This window comes from Molossus molossus, unplaced genomic scaffold, assembly GCF_014108415.1.
Source record: "Molossus molossus isolate mMolMol1 unplaced genomic scaffold, mMolMol1.p scaffold_m16_p_11, whole genome shotgun sequence".
NCBI classification, from domain to species: domain Eukaryota; kingdom Metazoa; phylum Chordata; class Mammalia; order Chiroptera; family Molossidae; genus Molossus; species Molossus molossus.
Genome location: NW_023425346.1, coordinates 75982866 through 75998517, shown reverse-complemented (window position 1 = coordinate 75998517; position 15652 = coordinate 75982866). Strand labels below are relative to the sequence as shown.

The following is a 15652-nucleotide window of genomic DNA, read 5'->3' as shown; positions in this document are numbered from 1 at the left end:
TCATTGGTTGATTTGAACCCACAACCTTGGACTGTGGGGAAGACACTTTAACCAATTGAGCTACCTGGCAAGGGCCAGAAATGACATTTTTTGTTTTTAATCTTCACCTGAGGACATTTTTGCATTTATCTTGAGATAGAGCAAGAGGGAGAAAAGGAGGAAGAGAGAGAAACATTGATGTGAGAGAGACACATTGAATGGTTGCCACCCACATGACTCCAACCGGGGCTGGGGACAAACTGTAACCAAAGTACGTGCCCTTAGCAGGAACCGAACCGAGGACTCTCTGGTCCATAGGCCGATGCTCTAACCACTGAGCAAACCGGCCAGGGCCAGAAATAACATTTTTAACCAGTGATTAGATAAATAATGTAAATGGATATTACCTGAATCTATTCCATTAATAGATAAAAACCTCTGCCTTAATTTTATCATGACTACTCATCCAACTGTTAGAGTTCGGTCTTGCTGCAGCCTCCCAGAAAGGACATTATGCCGAAAAACTACATTTGACTATTAAGAAGAGGACTTTTACTCTAAGTAAATATGGTGTCTCCCCCTTCAGTGGCCCCCCTCCACTCGCAGTGGTGCTGGCCGGCAGGTAGGCACCTCTCTTATTGCCATTTCAACCTCATTTCAGTTTTAATTTTCAGAAAGCTTCCATAGACATTCTTAAACTTTCAGAAATGCTGCTAAAGACAGAGTTTTATCAGCATCACATACTTGTTGAGGTCATATATATATATCTTTGTAAATGTATGTAAAAGAAAATTAGGAAACCTATTTTATTACACATTTATAAATGTGAAATATTTTATATTTCCTTTTTATACAGGCGGAAATACTCAGTGTCCTCAGTCACAGAAACATCATCCAGTTTTATGGAGTAGTTCTTGAGCCTCCCAACTATGGCATCGTCACAGGTAGGAACTCATTATTTGGTTTTCTTTCCCTAGTTACCTAGCTTTAGGTTCCTTAATATGCTAAAATGTTTAATATTAGGTTCAGTCATGAATTGTGTGCTACTGTCAGATGTCACTTTTGTTGCTATAAAGCATTAATAAAACTGATTATATCAATATAATTAAGAATGGTGTTTCCACTTCTACCCATGTTTAATTGTGCTAATTATATCTGTGTAAATGCTATTTAAATGTGCTTGCAGCTGCAATACCAATATTTAAAGGTGCCGTTTAACTAAAATTTCATTTAATTAGTTGAAATGAGCGATGTTTTTTGTAACTCTGTGACCTTTTACAAATTAAGATTTCTTGAGCTATTCATGTTATAATTCTTTGCAAGGAATTTTATTCCCATTAGAGAATTTTTTCTTCAAGGTCTCTGACATGAGAACAATATTTCTCAGGTTTGGTCATCTGGGTTGGTAATAACCTTGCTCTAAATTATCACGTAATTTGAAACAGCAGTTTATAACGAATGGAAATGTCCTTCCCAAAAAGGAGCACGCAGAATATTTTGCCATGTAAAAACACAGACATATTCTTTAAGTACTTTATACTCATGTTTGTACAATCCAGTCAGCTGCTTTAGGTATATAATAAGTATAATGTTTAATTTTACAGTAAAATTACAGTTTGATCAGGTTTTTTATCATGGCATTTCTTTGATTAAAACAAAATAAACAAAAAAAACCTTAAAAGATCAGCCCTATCTTCTTTTATTGTAATGGTAAGAACTGGGATTCTCTTTATAGAAAATAACAACTAAACACCCTCAATAAAAAGAATTGGATTAGATACTTTCTTATAAATTATCTCATCTAATACAATAACCCTATGAGATACGTAAAATAATTTCTGATTTATAAATAAGAACCTAAAACTAACTTAAGTAACTTTCCCAAGGTCATCCAGCTAGTCTAGAACCAGAATGGTAGAAATTTCTCAGATTGATTTTGTACAGAGGTTCCTCTTGTATGCAAGCTATGATTATCCTGGTTCTTAAGCTCAAAGGGAGTGGTTGCTATTATTTCTATCTTCTGAGAGTGGGCATTTTAACATGCCTTTACTCTGATAAGTAGTACTTTTACCTAAGTTCTTAAATAGTGAGTACTTAATCCTCAATTAGCTATCTTAAGATCTATGCTTAAAATGAGGTATATATGGCAGTTTTTACCTTCAGCTTATATATTTCCTATTAACTTGAATACTCAGGAATGGGTTACATTGTTAGGGTCTAAAATATGCTTAACCTTTTAGGTCAGATTTTTATTTTAAACCCTGTCTCTGACCCAGTTCCCATATTGCTCCTTGTTTCCTAGTCCATTGTATTTACTTTTTACTGGTTGTGTTTACCTTATAAGTCTGACTCCAGTTTTCTGATCCTCAGTTGTAGTTTAATTTATTCTTATCTAGCAGATGAAAGTGTGATGTTCCAAAGAGGTTAGAGACTCTGCATCTTATCTTGTACCCTTTATGTTTAATGCTTTTGAGGATAAGGTTTTAACTTTAACTCATTCAGTGGACTATTCATGACATTTTCTAGTTCCTTTTGAGGTGAGGATGCAAAGTAGAAAAAAGAGACTTGGGTCATGATGTGAATTCTTTTTCCAAGAGTTTACTCTCCATCCCCAGGAGGATATGAAACATAGTCAGTTTTAGCCAGCAGATTCAAACTGGGTCTTCTCATCCAAAAGAGGGAGAAAGAATACAGGTGGTTGGGTGAATATGTTTGATTTTACGTATTGTATTGTATTGTATTGTATTGTATTGTATTGTATTGTATTGTATTGTATTGTATTGTATAGTATAGTATAGACAGACTAGACAGTCCTTTATTTTATACACCCTTCTAATAGTCTCTACTCATACCTATACCTACCCCAAATCTTTGGTTATCAGTGACTAGTTCTTTTTAGATCTATATTTATTTACCTATAAGGCCAATAAGTAACCTTAAATATTTCTTTTAAAACAGCACAATTTGCCCTGGCCGGTTTGGCTCAGCAGTTAGAGCGTCGGCCTGCGGTCCAGAGAGACCCGGGTTCGGTTCCTGCTAAGGGCACGTACCTCAGTTGCAGTTTGTCCCTGGCCCTGGTTGGCCGTGTGGGTGGCAACTGCTCGATGTGTCCCTTTCACATCAATGTTTCTCTCTCTCTATCCCTCCCACTCTATCTGAACAACAAAAAAAATAAAAACAGCACAAGTTTCAGAATTGTGAGGTAATAGTAAACTGGGTATTTATAGCTTTTTTTGTTGACCTGTGAGGTTGATTTTTTTTTTTTTTTTTTTGTATATGCCCCTAGCAGGAACCAAACCTGAGACTCTCTGGTCCACAGGCTGATGCTCCAACCGCTGAGCCAAACCAGCCAGAGCATGTGAGGTTGATTTTTAAAGATACCTCTTAAGCCAAGTTTTGATGTTTTAAAATGTATTGATTTGTCTTTGTTTTTAAAGATTCTAGTTTTAATTGTCTGTTTACAAGCGTCTACCAAAGAAATTTATGAACTTTTCAACCAACCTTCTGCATCTTTAGGATCAATCTATATTCTGTGCATGGGTTGCAGCACATAACTGAGCAGAGATGGGAGACTAGATCAGTTAGGGGATGATAGCATTTATCCTGCCTCTTTAAATGAACATATTGGCCCTGGCCGGTTTGGCTCAGCGGTTGGAGCGTCGGCCTGCGGTACAGAGAGACCCGGGTTCGGTTCCCGCTAAGGGCATGTACCTCGGTTGCAGTTTGTCCCCGGCCCTGGTTGGTCGTGCAGGTGGCAGCCACTCGATGTGTCCCTTTCACATCGATGTTTCTCTCTCTCTCTCTTCCTCTCTCTCCCTCCCGCTATATCTGAACAAAAAATGGAAAAATGTCCTCGGGTGAGGATAAGAAAAAAATAAAATAAAATAAATGAACATATTGGATTTAAAATACAAAAATATAACAGTATCAATGTGTTCAGAGAACCAAAAGAGACTGTTTAAAGAATTAAAGGAAAGTATGAAAACAATGAATCAAACAATAGGGAATCTCATCAAATGGACAGAAATTATTATTATTTTTTAAAAAGGACCCAGTGAGCCCTAACTGATTTGGCTCAGCAGTTAAAGCGTCAGCCCACAGACCAAAGGGTCATGGGTTTGATTCTTGGTCAAGGGCATGTACCTGAGTTGCAGGTTCAATCCCCGGCCCTAGTCAGGGTTATGCAGGAGGCGACTAATTGATGTGTCTCTCTCACATTGATATTTCTCTCCCTCTCTCTCTCTCTCTCTCTCTTTCTCTCTCTCCCTCCCTCCCTTTTACTCTCTCTTTAAAATATCAGTGGAAAAAATATCCTTGGGTAAGGGTTAACAGCAACAACAAAAAAGGACCCAGTGAAATTTTTGGAGTTGAAAAAGACAATAATTGAAATGTAAAATTCTCTAGAGTTGAGTTAACAGCATATTTGAGATAGCAGAAGAAAACAAATCAGTGAACTTAAAACTAGGTCAACAGAAATTATTTAATCTGAAAAAAAGAAAAACTATGAAGAAGAATAAACAGAACCTCAGAGACTATGGGACAACATCAAGTATACCAATTAATGTATAATATTAAAGAAAGAAGAGAAGAGGGGTATAAAAATAGAAAGAAAGAAAAAAGAAAAGAAAAATATTTGAAGAAATAATGGCCAAAATCTTTCTGAATACTTGAAAAACTTAATGAATTCCAAGTAGGATAAAGGCAAAAGAACTCACACCTAGACACATTATAGTCAAACTGTTGATAAAGTCAAAGTGAAAATTCTTGAAAGTAGCAAGAAAACAACTTCTCATGTACAAGGGAATGGCAATATGATTAATGATTGACTTCTCATCTACAACAATAGAGGCCAAAAGACAGTAGACATTTAAAGTGCTAAAAGAAAAAACTGTATCCAGCCAAATTATCTCTTAAAAATTAAATAAAAATAAAGGCACTCTTGGATAAATGATGAAAGAATCTCTTGCTAGCAGTCCTGCCTTACCAGAAATACTAATCCTTCAAGCTGAAAAAATGACAACAGTAATTTAAATTCATGCAAAGAAACAAAGGGTACTGGAAATGCCAAATATATGGGTTAATATAAAAGGCTTCATAATATATTTGCTCTCATTTCTTCTCTTTACATCATTCTCTTAACATAAGATTGTGTAAAGCAATAGTTATAACACTGTTCACTTTGAAGGATATATAGATATTTATTGCAGTAATAGCATAAGGAATGAAGGAAGGAAAGGAGCCAATTTAGATAAAAGTGATATATTTTGTTATAATTAAGAGTATTAATCTGCCTGGCTGGTGTGGCTCAGTGGTTGAGTATTGACCCATGCACCAAGAGGTTGCTGGTTCGATTCCCAGTCAGGACACATGTCCAGGTTGAGGGTTTGATCCCAAGTAGGGGGTGTGCAGGAAGCAGCTGATAAATGGTTCTCCCTCACATCAATGGTTCTCTTTCTCCTTCTCCCCTCCTCTCTCTCTCAAAAAAAATCAATAAAAATATATTTTTTTAAAAAGAATATTAATTAAACTAGATTGTGCTAAATTAAGATGCATTTTATAATTCCTTGAGCCACTAAGAAAGTCTACTGAAGAAATATTGTAAAAAATCAACTGAGAAATTAAAATGACAAATTAAAAATATTAATGCAGAAGAAGGAATAAAGGAGTGAGAAGGACATGAGGCATGTAGAAAACAAGATGGTATATATAAATCCAACAATATCAGTGGTTACATTAAATGTGAATGATCTAAACACCCCAATCAAGAGACAGAGATTATTAGACTGGATTTAAAAAAAAAAAAAAAAAAGCAAGATCCAACTATATACTCTCTACAAGAGACACATTTTAGACTCAAATACACCAATAATTTCCCTGGCTGGTGTTGTTCAGTGATTAGAGTGTCGGCCTATGCACCAAAGGGTCCTACCTTCAATTCCTGATCAAGGGTACGTACCTGGGTTGCAGGTTCAATCCCTGGCTCTAGTAAGGGTGCATGCGGGAAGCAACCAATCAATGTGTCTCTTTCACATTCATGTTTCTCTCTTTCTCTCTCTTCCCTACCCCTCACCTCCCTCCCTTTCACTCTCTAAAAATCCACGGAAAAAATATTCCCGGGTGAGGATTAACAACAACAACAAAAAGACACCAATCATTGAAAAGTAAGAGGATGGAAAAACCTATAGCATGCAAACAATATCCATGAGAAAAGTGGAATAACTATATTAATTTCAGACAAAATAGACTTAAAAAGAGAAATATTTCTAGAGACAAGTCATTGCATGATGAAAAAATTAACACACCAGGAAGATACTAGCAGTTGTAAATGTATATACTTAACAACAAGTCCTCAAAGTATATGAAGCAAAAACTGACAGAGTTTAAAGGAAAAATAGCAATTCAACTATTTTCAGTATCCTACTGTTAATAATTGATAGCACAACTAGACAAAAAATATCAGCAATGATATAGAAGACTTGACACTCAACCAACTTGAACCTAACTCACATACTCACATATATAGAACACACCACCCAGCAAAGAATACGTAATCTTTTCAAGTGCACGTGGAACAGTCTCCAAGATACATTATTAGTTAGGTCACAAAATAAATCTTATTACATCTAAAAGGATTGAAACAATGCAATATCTATTTTCCACCCATAATGTAATTATGTTAAAAATCAATAGCAGAAAGAAATCTGGAAAATCCCCAAATATTTGGAATTAAATAACACATTTCTAAATACCCAGTGAGTCAAAGAAGACATCGAAATTGATTTAAAGGTATTTGAACAAGAAAATGCAACATATTAAAATTATACAGTGCATACAAGAAAAGGAAATTTATAGCTTTACACATCTGTGTCAAAAAAGAAGAAAGTTCTGAAGTTGATCACTTTAAGAAACTAAAAAAGAACAAAATAAACCAAAGCAAACTAATGAAAGAAACTAAAAATTAGAGCAGAATGCAATAAAATAGAAAACATAAAAATAACAGAGAAAAACAGTGAAACTAAAAATTTGGTCTTTGAAAACATCAGTAAAACTGACAAACCTTTAGCTATATTAACCAAGACAAAAGAAAGAAAATACAAATTACCAAATCAGGAATGGCCCCTACAGAAATTTAAAAGGATTGTAAGGGAATGTTATGATCAACTTTATGCCAACAAATTGGACAATTTAAATACAATGAATGAATTTTTTAGATGATACAAAATTATTGAAACTGATTTAAGAAGAAACAAAATCTGAATAGACCTATAACAAATAAAGAAATTTGAATTTGTAATTTAACATTGTTTCCATAATAAAAGCCAAGACCCAGATGATTTCACTGATGATTTCTATCAAATGTTTATAGAAGAAAGAGGAAATAACACAAATATTCCTCATATTTTTTCAGAAAATAGAGGAGGAAGGAACAGTTACCAACTTATTCTAAAAGGCCAGTATCATCCTGATACCCAAAGCAGTCAAAAACATAAGAAAACAATAGACCAAATTTCCTCATGAACATAGATGCAAAATCCTTAATTACAGTCTTATTATCATCAGCAGCAAACTGAATTCAGCCACTCATAAAAAGGACTGTACATCATGACCAAATGGAATTTATTCCAAAAATGCAAGGTTGGTTTAACATCTGAAACCCATTAATATAAGGTAGTATAATAAATAATTAAATTAAAAAAATTTTTTGATATTCAACAACACCTATTAACAATAAGAAATCTAAATAGACTAGGAATAGAAGGGAATTTTCTCAAGCTGATTAATAGCATCTACAAAAACCCACAACTAACATCATACTTAATGGTGAAAATTTGAATGTTTTCCCCCTAAGATAAGGAACAAAGCATTGAGGTTCTGCTCTCACCACATCTGTTCAACATTGAAACCAGGCAAGAAGAAAATAAGTCATCCAGATTTGTAAGGAAAAAGTACAACTGTCTTAAATGACATGATTCTGTATGTAGGCAATTCCAAGGAATACACAAAAAACCTACTAAAACTTGTAAATATATTTAGCAAAATCAATATACAAAAATATATTATATTTCTATATGCTGGTAATGAATAATCTAAAAATTAAACAATTCCATTCACAGTAGTATCAAAAATAATAAAATATAGTTGGGCATAAATTTAACAAAAGAAGTGTAAGGTTTGTACAATGAAATATATAAAACATTGCTGAGAGAAAATAAATATCTAAATAAATGGAGAACCATCATGTGTTCATGGTTTGAAAGACTCAAAATTGTCAAGATGGTAATTCTCCCCAAATTGAGGCAATACATTCAAAATAATTCCTCTAGAAATCCCAGCAGACTATTTGTCAGAAATTGACAAGTTGATCATAAAATTCACATGGAAATGCAAAAGACCTAGAATAACCAAATCAGTTTGAAGAAAGAACTAAGTTTGAGTACTTAGACTGCTTCATTTCAAAACTTACTATAAATCCGCAGTAACTACATAGTTATTATTGGAACGATTATAGACATATAGATCAATGGAACAGAAATTAAGAATTTAAGGGGAAAATAAACTTACACTGATCATCAGTTGATTTTCAACAAAGGTGCCAAGACAATTTAATAGATAAGGGATAGTTTTTTCAACAAATTGTGCTGAAACAATTAGGTATTCACATGTAAAAATTATCTTAGACCCTCACCGCAAACTATACACAAAGACACACTCAAAATGGGTCATAGATTCCAGTGCAAGAGGTAAAACTAAAAAACTCTTAGAAGGAACAATGAAAGCCTTCATACCTTTGGGTCAGGCAAAGAGTTCTTAGAGATGACACAGAAGCACAATCCAGAAAAGAAAAGTTGATAAATTTGACAAAATGAATAAATTCTGTTTTTGAAAGATGATAAAAAAAAATGAAAAGACAAGTAACAGACTGAAAGAAAATACTTGCACATCATAAATCTGATAAATGACTTGCCCCCAGAATAATTAACGGACTTTTAGAATTCAATAAAACAACCCAATTTAAAAATGACGATGTAAATAGATATTTTGCCTATGAATATATACAAGGGGCTAATAGGCACATGAAACTGTGTTCAACTTCATTAGTCACTAGGAAAATGCAAATTAAAAATATGAGATAACATTAGAATTATACCCACTATAATGGCTGTAATAAAAAACACAGACTATACCCAAGAGAATGTGGAGAAACTGAACCCCTGATATGTTGCTAGTGGGGATATAAAATAACACAATTTCTTTAGAAAACAAACATTTGAGTTTCTTTAAAAGTTCAATTTACTATATGTCCCAGAATGTCACTCCTAGGAATCTACCCAAAAGAAATGAAAACATATTTTTACACAAAGATATTGACACAAATCTTCATAACAGTATTATTCATTGTAGCCAAAACCTGGGAACAATCCAAATGTCTATCAAGTGGTAATGAGTAAACAAAATGTTGTGAATCCATATGATGAAATATTATTCAGCAATAAGAAGGAATGTAGTGCTGATAACTTGCTACAGTATGAATGGACCTTGTAAGCATTCTGTGAAGAGAAAGAACACAAAGAGAAAGACCCAAAGGCCACATATTGTAGATTCCATTTATATGAACTATCTAGAAAAGGCACATAGAAAACAGACTGAAAGTGGTGAATAACTGAATGCACACAGGGAAATGTTTAGAATGATGATGGAAAGGTTCTAAAATTGCATTGTGGTTGTGATTGCTCAACTCTGTAAATTTACTAAAAATCATCAAATTGTATACTTGTAGTGAGTGCATTTTATGGTAGGTAATTTATACCTCAAAGCCATTTTTAAAGGCATTGTCTCATTTTCTTGGCCATTGTGCTTAATCTTAAGGGCTGTTCTACATTCTGGTGCAACAAGGTTGATTGTCATGTAAACTCTCTGATTTGTGTTTAATCTTATCTGTTGTATAAGAATAACAGTTTTTTGGTTGTTTTTTTTTTAATCCTCATCTGAGGACATTTTTCCATTTTTTGTTCAGATAGAGTAGAAGGGAGAAAAAGGTGGAGAGAGAGAGAGAGAGAGAAAAACATCGACGTGAAAGGGACACATCGAGTGGCTGCCACACGCACGACCCAACCAGGGCTGGGGACAAACTGCAACCGAGGTACATGCCCTTAGTGGGAACCGAACTCTGGTCTCTCTGGACCACAGGCCGACGCTCTAACCGCTGAGCCAAACCGACCAGGGCAAGAATAACAGTTTTTAAAGAAATACCTATTTACATGTCTGCCTTGGTTTCATATACATTCTTCCAACACATCTATGTTTCTGAGTTCCATCCAAATGGCTTTTGATTTTTTCTTTGTCTGAAGTGTTATCATTCATTCTGTTAGTGCTTGTCTTTGACAATTTTCTTTCCAGTATAGTACTAATTTTTAGAAACCACAACATGGAACAACTTTATATACTTTTGATGTCTCTTGTTAAGTTCTTCAATACAACCTCTTCCCAATGAAAATATAATCTTATTTATGAAATGTACCTGAGTTTTAATTATATGCTTATATTTCCATTAAAAATAGAATATGCCTCCCTGGGATCACTGTATGATTACATTAACAGTAACAAAAGTGAAGAGATGGACATGGAACACATTATGACCTGGGCCACTGATGTAGCCAAAGGTAATACTAATGTTTCGTGTATTCTTGCAGAATTGGTGGGAAGCATTTTCCCATCCTGACATGGTGATTTAAGTCAGAAGATTTGTTATTCTGTGTCTTTTAGATGTTCTTCTTTTTTTCAGAACAAAGGTAGCAAGAATTCTGCAACTTACTGTACAGATAATATTTTAGGTCATTGGCTTTCCACTCATGCATTCATTTTTCTCTCTTTACTTTTTTTACTTTATTTCTTTCCCTAAAATCAGTGGCTCCAGGGCAGCCATTTTTACCACATTTTGTGCCATTGTAATTGACCAGCTTGCTTGACACATTAAGTGGAAAGATCATATTCCTATTATTGTTCTGCAAGTCTCTACTTAGACTCAGTATCCAGAAAATGTGATTTATTGCAGGATTAGTTCTGCTCATTGTGTATACATAATAATATACTAAACATAGTAACCACTTGCAAAAAAAGTTTTATTTGTTCTGCCATGTACAAGCAATTCAAATTTTATTTTATATTTAATGTAAACTTGGAAATCACCCTTAGAAATGATATATTTTTAATATACAAAATCCCTAAACAAGGTGCCCAATTCTTTTTCCCTCATAAATTCCTGCATAGACTAATGCTTTCTGAAGCAATTTAAATTCCATTTATTTTTATCTTTTTTTTCCATTTTCTTAACTGAACATTTCTGAGTTTTATTTATAACTGTCAAAGTTGCTTTGGAAACAACATAATCTAAATAATGAACACTGATAGTTACATTTGTATTCTAGCAACCTCTAGAAAGCAAGTGTGTCCACATTTTACTGGGGCAATTAACTTCTTTGAGTTTTGCAATTCCAGATTCTATAAGCATCTCTTTAAAAAGCAAATAAAAGGACAGTTAACACTCAAGGAGGGCAGCTCCTACTTTGCATTCACTGGGAAGTCATACAGTAATAGTCTTTCCTTTGGGCAATTATCATGTCTGTTTTAAGTTTCAATAACACCTGCCAAATTCTTCAAATAAAGTGGGGAGAAAAAATTAAGTTTCATGCTAAATGCTGCTGCTGAATGATACTTCATTACCTTGTAAGAATAATATGCTGTACGTTTAGGATGGTGTACTTAAGGCTTTGGCTGTGTTAATTAACTTAATTGTGTATTCATAACATCAAGCCTCTCAGATGAGCCTTAAAACTTCCCATTCTTCCAGAGATTTTCATGTAACATCATAGTCACTTCTCTGCTTGTCAGTAGTACACCGGAACCACCTGCTTATAAGCAGGGTGATGTGCTATTATTGGGAACGGCCTGAAACACTGTGGAAATGCACAGACACAAATGTGAATACATATACAGGCAGTCCTTGACTTAAAACACTTCACCTTACAGACCTTTGCATTTTGGGTGCTCAGCCAGTAACACCTATATTGTTACTTAATGGCACTTAGGATGGATAGACAGCCAATAAGTCAGCTGACATCTGTCACTCTGCTGTGCACACTCTACTTAAGCCTGCCTGGCCCCCAGCCCCTAACCTCATCCCTCCGGGGCCCTTCCCCTGCATAGTCCCTGTCTGAGGGCTGGGCCCTTGACTCCAGGTCAGCTCAGTCATTCCTGGGGTGTTTTAAGACCGTTGGCTCTCTGTACCAGGAGGACAAAGAAGAGAAGGAACAGAACTAAGTAGCAAACTGGAACCAGAGGTAAAGAACAGGGATGGAGAGAAGGGATGTGGACCATGGGACAGTGTCTAAAACTACAAAGTAATAAGATCATGTTTTTGTGGCTGGTGAATTGATCCGAAAGGCCAGTTCTCATGTGTTTGGCCAAAGCTGAGTAGAATGAGGCAAAGAGGAGACTTGTTTGCTTACAGTTACAAGTAATACTTCTTATGTAAAGTGGCCTATACAAGGAAGAAGAAATTAATGCTATTGGAATGACTTCAGACCTCTCTGATAAAGCTCTGTGTCGAACTTGGAGATTAAATAGGAAGGCTTGATTTTCTCTGATTCCCTTACAAATTCAGCTATGTACCTTTCAGTTTGACCAGGATTGAAGCCACTATAGCATCAAGATGTTGAGAAATCAAAGAACAAATAACTCATTTTAAGTAAGAGTTGGTTCGTGCATTTTGACAGATAGTGCTTAACATCACTGAAGAAACAATACCTTCTCAAAACCAAAAAGATTCTCTTCTTTCTGGGTAGAGAGAGGAGTGGAGGAGACAGGCCAGCAGGTATATCTGAAATTTTTGCAAGTCAGTCAGCAAATATAAAGCAGATAAACCTGCATCCATTCTCAAAACGGTCATTGATTCCAAATCTCTTCTAGGTGACACCAGTGAAATCTTTTTTAGGAAACCTTGAATCTGATGAAGGTATTTTTAGCCTTCTTAATTGTTTGCAATAAAAATAAGGCAGAATTACAGATGGCTCTATAAAAACAAATTAAATAGAATTTTATATGATTGTGATTACTACTGTGTTTATGAACACTAAACATTCTGTGAGTGTATGCTGTGCATTTCATACAAATAATTTATGCTGCTTCTCATAATATCTGCCATGAGGAGAAAAGTGTCCATGTTTAAAGCTTTTGTACTTGAATGATTTTTTTTTTAATTCTTACTTATCACAAGTGTAGAAACTAACTATTCTACCTCTAAAAGTAACTAAAGCAGTTTTACCTGGAAAAAAAAAATCAGGAATTTGATTCTTAAATCAAGAGAGATATAACTATGAAATTCAGTCAAAAAATTATTAAAAGTTACCCAAATTGTAGCTATTGAGTTTTCACAGTTTATAGTATGCAGAACTTCATATTAGATTTCCATTATTCCTATTACATCTTGTTTAAGATCATTTAAATTACTAATACTTTTGTTAAGTTGACTCTTTTCAGGAATATCTTTACATGGCAGAAGTTAAATTTTTTTTATAGTCTTTGTTCTTTTATGAGTCTTCAATATGTAATAATCAGAATAGTAGAAAATAATAGATTATTTTTACGATTAGCTTTATAAAATTAAAGTTTTTTATGTACTTAAAAAAGAACCAAAGCCTAGTTATTAAATTATGTTTAACGGATAATTTATTTTAAAAAGGAGCCTAATTTGCAAGGGGGGAGCTATTCTATTACTTAGAAAAGGCAGTGTGAGAAGTAAAGGGAGAGAACATTTTCAGTAGAGATGTTCTTTTTCTTTATTCTAAGGAGGTAGTCAATCCACAAGTAAAAAAAAAAAAAAAAAAGAGTCAAACTATTAAAGGGTAAGTGTGAAATATGTGTCTTTCAATGTATAAGTTTTTATTCAAAACAATAAAACTCTACTTAGTATATGTGTATCAGTTTACTGAAGTAATTTGATTTATATTCTAAACATGTTGAAGAGGATTCTGGAGTGCCTATAAGTATAGATTATCTCAAAGGTTTATTCTTATAAAAAGAATAAAATATTTTCTAACTACTATATATTTTTTTCTGAGAATCATAAAATCCCTTAGCAACCACAGCTAATGCATCCAGCCAGTTGTCTGCCCAACCCCACCGCCACCCCCAGGGTCTCACTGGAATGAGCTCCGAGAAAATGAGCCAAGCTGGAACTAACTGGGTGACTGCAGACATCCAAATGAAAACGGAACACCTCGGTCAGAACTTACCGATTTAGAAGTTGGTAGTGGAATACCTTAGTCATTGGAACAATTCTTCCAGTTGTAACTGTGCTATTTTTGTGCAGACTCCAGAAAATAAGGTGTCCTTATTAGGCATTGTAAGAAGCTAGCTTTACCCACCATCAAATTTCAACTTCTGAGCGATCAAAGCACATATATTTTCCTTAGCATATACATTTGCCTTATGTAGATATATCTTGTCTCTCTTTTATCAGTCCTAATGTAGACACATCTTTGTCTCTATTTTATTGAATCCTTTGCAAAATATGAATGGTAATGCTGATGTTTAAAATAGAAAGGTAATATTGATATGATGTTGAAAAATAATATTAATAAGCCTTTCTTCCTTCTTGTATAAAAAGGAATGCACTATTTACATATGGAAGCTCCTGTCAAGGTCATTCACAGAGATCTCAAATCAAGAAATGGTAATGTAGTCATATGTTTTTATTTTACCTATTTTATTTCAAGATACATGCACCTGTGTATAGAAATAAGCATCATGCTTTCCATATCTTTTATAATCTGCTATTTTGACTAACCACTGATATGAAAATCTTCCCATTATTAATAAATATCAAACTTCTCCATATTATTTCAAGAGGCTATACAGTATTTCGCTGTATGAATAGTGCAGTGTGGAAATTCGGGCTGTTTACATTTTTTTCTATGACAAAAAATGTTGAGCTTAATACATTTCAGCAAAGTTTTTCAACACATCCTTAATTATTTTTTTAGAATCATTTTCTAAAGGTGGTATTACGGATCAAAGCACACACTCATGTATTTCTGGTCTCCTATTTTTAGATGGCTCTCTGTACTTAGCGGGTTTGGGTTTTGTTCTTGCTACTTCTGAATTATTTGGTGTAAAGTTTTTATGTCAGTCATATTACCTGGAGTAGTGCCCAGAAGTGATCAGCACATTTAGGAATTTGGAAATTAAAGCCTTTCTCTTTCTTTCTTCTCTCCTTCAGTACTTTCTACAGTTTGTTTATGATCCTGTATAACTTGGAGAGAGAGCATTTTAAGACAACTTGCAGGGTTAGATGTTGCCTTCTCCTGTTGTGTCACGTGACGGTTAATGGAGAAAAAGCAGTGGGATTATTTCGCTAGCCAGCACAAGCTGAAGTAAACATGGGAGTTCGCTCCTTTAAAAAAGCATCTTGCTATCAATTCAATTACATGTTTTAATTTAATTATTGACGTGCTTTCTAAGCGATTCTCCTAAGTAAGGGGGAAGAGAACTATTTATTTTTAGGAAATCTTTAAATCACTGCAGTTAAAATGGGTTGTACTAATAGTGCCATCCTTAGAATGGGTGGTCATGGTAAGTGCAGGGAGGTGGAGGAGAGGATTGGCCAGCTGCCCTT

General features: G+C 34.4%; 1 protein-coding gene across 3 annotated transcripts in view; it reads left to right on the top strand.

Moving 5' to 3' along the window:
• The window catches only part of MAP3K20 (mitogen-activated protein kinase kinase kinase 20), a 156375-nt gene that overhangs the window by 66626 nt on the left and 74097 nt on the right, over positions 1-15652 (top strand). For all 3 annotated transcript variants that reach the window (XM_036253959.1, XM_036253958.1, XM_036253957.1), the window contains exons 3-5: positions 836-923; positions 10539-10640; positions 14645-14710. In XM_036253959.1, the coding sequence (XP_036109852.1) occupies positions 836-923; positions 10539-10640; positions 14645-14710 (256 nt within the window). The remainder of the gene's footprint in view (positions 1-835; positions 924-10538; positions 10641-14644; positions 14711-15652) is intronic.